This window comes from Grammomys surdaster, unplaced genomic scaffold (assembly GCF_004785775.1).
Source record: "Grammomys surdaster isolate TR1022 unplaced genomic scaffold, NIH_TR_1.0 274909, whole genome shotgun sequence".
Lineage (NCBI taxonomy): Eukaryota > Metazoa > Chordata > Mammalia > Rodentia > Muridae > Grammomys > Grammomys surdaster.
The window spans coordinates 2,788-9,884 of record NW_021625278.1 but is presented as its reverse complement, the minus strand read 5'-3'; the positions used below and the strand labels follow the sequence as shown (position 1 = coordinate 9,884).

Sequence of the window (7,097 nt, the reverse complement as noted above, 5' to 3'; positions counted from 1 at the left end):
GACCGCCGCCTGCACACCCCGATGTACTTCTTCCTGCGCCACTTCTCCCTGCTGGAGGTGGGTTTCACATCCACCGTGTCCCCACAGATGCTGGCACACCTGCTGGCGGCGCGCGGGACCATCTCCCGCCGCCGCTGCTTCGCCCAGATGATACTCTACTTCACCCTGGGCGCCGTGGAGACCCTGCTGCTGGCCGTGATGTCCACTGACCGCTTCCTGGCCATCTGCTGGCCACTGCGCTACCCAGCACTCATGACTCCCCGCGTGTGCTCTGTCCTGGTACTGGCCTGCTGGGCAGCCAGCCTCCTGGCCCTGCCTGGGCTCTTTGCCTGGATGCTGTCTCTCCCTTTCTGTGGTCCGCGTGTCCTCAACCACTTTTTCTGCGACAGCTCCCCTTTGTTGGAGCTGGTGTGCGCAGACACCAGGCTTCTGCAGCTGGTGGCCTTCCTGGTGGCCGTCTGCACCCTGCTCATTGCCACACTGATCACAGCCTTATCCTATGGCTGCATCATCAGCACCGTCCTGAACCTGCCTACAACTGGGGGTCGTAGCAAGGCCTTCTCTACCTGTTCTTCCCACATCCTAGTAGTATCTCTCACCTATGGAAGCTGCATCATCATGTACCTCAACCCCACGCAGACAGGGAGGCTGGACCTCAACAAAGGAATAGCTTTCTTCAACACCACAGTGTCACCCCTGCTGAACCCCTTCATCTACTGCCTCAGGAACCAGCTGATCCACAGCGTGTGCAGGGATTTGCTGCTCAGGGGAAGGGAGCTTTCCTCCAAGATATTCAGAGCATAAGACTGCAAAGGTTTGCTATTCGTTTATTTTTTATTTTGACTGCTAGTGACTTGTTTGCAGTGCTAAAGACTGTTCCTGGAGCCACTCAAAGGCTAGAGATATGCTACCACTGAAATACGTTGCCACTCATGCACCCCTCACACCCATCCACACCCACACTTTTGTTTCCGAGAAGTGCTTTCTGTTGATTAGGCTGGCTTGAGAATCTGTAAGTACCTGAGGATAACCTCTATGTTATTATCCTCCTGTTTCAGTCTCTTGGTGGCTGGGATTTTGGGAATGCACTGTGAAACCTGGGCCTGTTTTTTAAATTTTATTTATTTTTTTTTTGTTTGAGTAATGAAGGCTAACCTTCGACTTATTATGGAACCAAAAATGCCCTTGAATTTCTTCTTATCGTCATCGTCGTTGTCGTCCTTGTCATTGTGCTCCTCTTCCTCCTCTCTATGTAGCCCTGGCTGTCATGGCACTCACTAGACCAGCCTGGCCAAGAACTCATGGTGATCTGCCTGCCTCTGCTTCTGGATGCTAGGATTAAAGACATGCATCACTATGCCTGGCTCCAAACTCTTAGTTTATTTTTAAAAAATTTGAACTGGAGAGAGAGAGATGGCTCAGTCTTTAAGTAGCTGTGGTTCTTGCAAAGAACCTTTATTCAGTTTCCAACACCCACATGGTTGATTGTCTTTGACTTCAGTTTCTGAGTCTCTGTCACCCTCTGCTGGCTTCCTCAAGACCAGGCATGAATCCAGTGTCCATGCATATATGCGGGTAAGACACATGTTCACAGAAAATAAAAATAAGTACTATTTTTTAAAAATGTTTGTGAATGGCCGGGTGGTAGTGGCGCACACCTTTAATCCCAGCACTTGGGAGGCAGAGGCAGGCGGATTTCTGAGTTCGAGGCCAGCCTGGTCTACAGAGTGAGTTCCAGGACAGCCAGGGCTACACAGAGAAACCCTGTCTCCAAAAAAAAAAACAAAACAAAACAAAAAAATGTTTGTGAATGTATGCATGTGGTTTGAGTTTATGAGAATCACATGCATGCAGTTGCACTCTGAGGCCAGCAGAGAGCATTAGATTCCTCTTGAACTGGAATTACAGGCAGTGGTGAACGACTGTCTAGCATGAGTGCTGGGAATTAAACCCAAGTCCTCTGCGAGAGCATTAAGTACTGAGCCATCTGTCTAGTTTCCCAGTGTAGGCATGTTTTGATGAGGAGGGAAGAAAAACTAACAACCTATACTGATTTAAAAGCTGTTGGTGCTTTGTGGTGGGGCAAGTACTGGTAAGAGTGATGATGGAACATCAATGATGTGAAGTCATCCTTGGCTACATATCAAATTTGATGCCAGCCTGAGCTACACAAAGTCACTGTCTCCAAAAGATAAAAATAAAGAAGAAGGCAGGGTACGTGTAGTGTGATCTGAAGGACTCTTAGGATTCGGGCCAGTCTTAAAACTCGTGATTAACAAGTGTCCTGTGAGGGCTGGAGAGATGGCTCAGAGGTTAAGAGTACTGACTGCTCTTCCAGAGGTCCTGAGTTCAATTCCCAGCAACCACATGGTGGGTCACAACCATCTGTAAATGAGATCTGATGCCGTCTTCTGGTGTGTCTGAAGACAGTGTACTCTCATACATAAAATAATACATAAAATAAATCTTTAAAAAGAAAGAAAGCTGGGCAGTGGTGGTGCACACCTTTAATCCCAAGGCAGAGGCAGGAGGATTTCTGAGTTCGCGGCCAGCCTGGTCTACAGTGTGAGTTCCAGGGCAGCCAGGGCTACACAGAGAAACCCTGTCTCGAAAAAACAAAAAAAAAAACAAAAAAAAAAGAAAAAGAAAGAAAGAAAGAGAGAAAGAAAAGACAGGTGTCCTGTGGGGTGATGAGATGATTCAATCCTGAAACAAGAGTAAATTAGTAAATAGTAGGGAAGCTGGGTCAAAAACTACAGACTGTAGCCATTCTGCCTGTTTTGTCCCTAATGGCAACAAACATGCAAATGCTTCATGTCACATGGTGACAAATTAGAATCACCTAAGTAGCAAGCCTCAGCAGGAAGGCTCACCCTGAGTGGCACTTTCTCATAACAGTTCAGATGAAAAGGGCGTAACAGACGACTCCCTTGGCCTTCCCCATTGAACTGCTGCCAGTTCCTTCCAGCCAGTATTTCCAGATTTCCATCCCAGACTGAGGACCAGATCACTGCAGGAAACTTCCAGGCCAGATTGGGACTGCAGAGGCCCAGTCCCTTGGAATCAGCAACTCCTGGGTTGACAGCCCCCTTCTGCAGTGAGAAGCAGCTACAGCCTCCAACTGAGCTACTGCCTCCAGCTGCACACAGCTTCACCATATGAATTCTGCACCACATGAATGGCTACTTTACCTACCTATGATCCCAGCTCTCAGGAGGTGGAAGCAGGAAAGTTTGAAGTTCAAGGTCACCTTCAGTTACTAAAGTAGCTTGTGCTAGGATGTGTATGACACTGTTTCAAAAACACCAACACTGACTGTTGAAGTCTCTTCTCTCCCTCCCTCCCCCCTCCCTCTCTCTCTCTCTCTCTCTCTCTCTCTCTCTCTCTCTCTCTCTCTCTTTCTTTCTCTCGACAAGGGTTCTCTGTGTAGCCCTGGCTGTCCTGGAGCTCCCTCTGTAGACACCAGACTGTCCTCAAATTCAGAGACCTGCCACCCTTTGCCTCCCTGGTGCTGGGGACTAAAGGTCTGCACCACTACTGCACAGCCTCATTCATTATTTCTTAGTCTGCAATTCATGGAAGGGTCACTGGTAGTTGCCTTTCCTTCCTGAAGTAAAACTTAAGTCTGTCAAACCCAAGATGCTGACTCTGTCCATATTTTAGAAACATGCCTTTACCACCCATCCAAGGAAATTCCTCTCATTGCAGATGAGAACAGCTTTAACTGCCAGTTCAATTCCACTTCTAAAAATACCCATCCGGATTCACCAGCAGGGGCACTTGGAAATTCAAATATCACATTTGCCCATCTTACCATATTTTCCACATTCCTCTTTGATTTTGAGGCAGAATCCTGGGAACCTGAAGAGGAGGCTGATTGTAGAGTTCCAGCACCATGAACATTTGCCAACCTTGAAACAAACTCTTATATAGGAATGTGTTCAGGGCTGGCAAGATGGCTCAGTGGTAAAAGAGCTTGCTGAATAAGCCTGATGACCTGAGTTCAGTCCCCAGAATCCACAGTGGAAAGAGAGAACTGACTTCCAAAACCCATTCTTTTACCTCCACAGGCAGGCTCCATGTGGCATCTGCTAACTCCATGCCAGGTTTGGTAGCACACCTTTAAGCTCAGCCCTCCAGAAACAGAGCTAGCAGAGCTCTGTGAGTTCAAGATTCATCACATCTATATAGCAAATTACAGGCCAGCTAAGGCTGCATAGTAAAACCTTGCCTCTAGGGGGAAAAAAAAAAAAAGACTGTAGCCCTGGCTGCCCTGGAACTCACTCTGCAGACCAGGCTGGCCCAGTGACTATTATCTTTCTTTATTCTTTAGGAACTGAGAGGTAGTTCAGTTGGTAGAGTACCTGTCTTGAATGCATGAAGCCCTGGGTTTGAGCCAAAGCACAGCATAAAATCTGCATGCTTGTAATCCTAACACTTGGAGATAGAGGCAGGAGGATCAAGGTCATCCTTGGTTACTGTGAGGTGGAGGCCTTTTGGGGTCACATAAGACCCTGTCTCAAAAAAAAAACCCATAAAACAGGAATGGTGGTGGTGCACACTCTTAATTCCAACACTTGGGAGGCAAAGGTAGACAAATCTCTGTGAGTTCAAGGGCACTCTCATTCAGGACAGCCAGGACTGTACAGAGAGACCCTTTCTTGAATCCACCCTCCCTCCATCAAAAAAAAAAAGAAAGAAAGAAAGAAAAGAAAGAAAGAAGAAGAGAAAGAAAAAAGGAAAGAAAGAAACAACTAAGAAGAGAAAAAAAGCAGGGTTGAAGGAATGGATGACTTACTGACTAAAAGCACCTCTACTCTTCAGTTCCCAGCACCGACATCAGGAGACTCACCACCTGTAACTCCAGCTTTAGGCGGTCAGATGCCTGTCCTCTCTTGGATACCAACAGTCATGCACACAGACACACACACTTTTTTTTTTCAGACAGGTCCTCACTATGTAGTTCTAGCTGTCCTGGAACTCACAGACTTTGCTTGCCTCTGCCTCTGTCTCCTTAATTTTATTTTATTTATTTATATTTTGTTTTGTTTTGTTTTGTTTTCCGAGACAGGGTTTCTCTGTGTAGCCCTGGCTGTCCTGGAACTCACTCTGTAGACCAGGCTAGCCTCGAACTCAGAAATCCGCCTGCCTCTGCTTCCCAAGTGCTGGGATTAAAGGTGTGTGCCACCACGGCCCAGCCTGCCTCTGCCTCCTGAATACTGGGATTAAAGGTGTGTGCCAGTACACCTGAGGGGTTTTGTTTGCTTGTTTGTTTTTTGTTTTTGTCTTATTGTTGTTGTAGTTGTTTGGTATATACACATAATTTAAAACAAAACAGGCCGGGCGATGGTGGTACATGCCTTTAATCCCAGCACTTGGGAGGCAGAGGCAAGCAGATTTCTGAGTTCGAGGCCAGCCTGGTCTACAGAGTGAGTTCCAGGACAGCCAGGGCTACACAGAGAAACCCTGTCTCGAAAAACCAAAAACCAAAAACCAAAAAAAAAAGAAAAGAAAAAAATAAAACAAACCAAACCCCACTATTTACAGTGAAGAAACCTATCCTGCATCCCTGAGATCTAGGTGCTTATCTTATTAATTATAATCTTGTCAGGTGCCCCTCAGGAGCTACTCTATATCTGTAACCACATTTGAATTTCTTTTTAAAAAATGTTTATTTAGGCCGGGCGGTGGTGGCGCACGCCTTTAATCCCAGCACTCGGGAGGCAGAGGCAGGCGGATTTCTGAGTTCGAGGCCAGCCTGGTCTACAGAGTGAGTTCCAGGACAGCCCGGGCTATACAGAGAAACCCTGTCTCGAAAAACCAAAAAAAAAAAAAAATGTTTATTTAGTTATTGTATGTGTGTGTTTGTGTGTGTGTGTGTCTGTGTGTCTGTATGTGTGTGTTGGTATCTGAATGCTGTGGCACTCTTGTGGAGGTTAGAGAACAACTTTCAGGAATCAGTTTTCTTCTTCTATTGTGTGGGTCTCAGAGATGGAACTTCAGTATGCAAAGTTGGTGGCAAGTACCCTTTATCTTGCTATCTTGCCAGCATTGTGTGTGAATGTGTGTGGTGGGCTTGTATATGTGTTTCTACCTGGGTGTGTATATTTGTGCATCTGTGTAAGCGTGTATGTGTGTGTCATGGTGAGCTTGTATATGTTTATTTGCATGGTTATGTGCATGTGTATGTGCATCTGTGGGGGAGAAGAGTAGGCTTCTAGATGTGTGTTTGCATGGTTGTGTATATTTGTGGACCTGTGCATGTGTGTCTGTGTGGTAGTGGGCTTGCTTGTGGTATACAGATATATGTTTGCATGTATGTGTGCATGTGTGTGTGCACCTCTGTGCATCCTTCTCTCTGTGCACGTGTGTGCCTCTGTGGTGGTAGGCTTGTATATATGTGTTTGCACGTGTGTGTGCATATGTGTGCACAGTTGTGTGAATCTGTTTGTGTGTGGTGGTAGGCTTATCTGTGTTTGCATGGTGTGTCCGTTTGTGTGTGAATGCATGTGGCCAGTTCTTTATCACATTAGCAGTAAAGAAAATGAGGACATCCTTCCTCTACCTCCCAAGTACTGGGATTACAGGCCTGTGCCACCGAGCATGGTTTCTATCTATCTTCTAGGCCTATCATGTATCTTGCTTGCTTGCTTCTGTCATTTCTGTTTCTCTCTCCTATTGCTTATGTGTTTCTGGAGAACCATACCGCAGATGGAGGAGTCTTCCCTGAGAAGATAGGAGCATGTTGAGTTTTCTCCACTGCTATACACTGTGTCCTGATGTCACCTTTTGATATCAGCACAGTGACTTGGCCCTCCCAATTTGTTAGGACAACATGGTGGAGACGTGGAGTGGGAGCGTATTCTGCTTGTACCAAAAGCCTAGGAAGCAGTGGGGGAGGGGATGGCTGGGATGCTAGGCTTCCGGACAGCCCCTGTGGTTGGAAAGTGAGTACACACACAGTTCACAGGAAGTTTCTCAACCTCTGTGCTCAGCCTCCCACAGAGATGAGTGTGACTGGGAAGTTGTGAGGCCCTGGGCAACAATGAACAGCTTCGGAGATTGTATGAATGTTTTCAGTTGATGAACTCTTTGGG

General features: G+C 46.7%; 1 protein-coding gene across 1 annotated transcript; it reads left to right on the top strand.

The window, feature by feature from the left end:
* Positions 1-3: 3 nt before the first annotated feature.
* LOC114616095 (olfactory receptor 49-like) lies at positions 4-804 on the top strand (the record flags this gene model as incomplete). Its single annotated transcript, XM_028761623.1, has 1 exon — positions 4-804. A coding segment is annotated over one exon (801 nt), but the record flags the coding sequence as incomplete, so codon positions are not given.
* Positions 805-7,097: the final 6,293 nt, after the last annotated feature.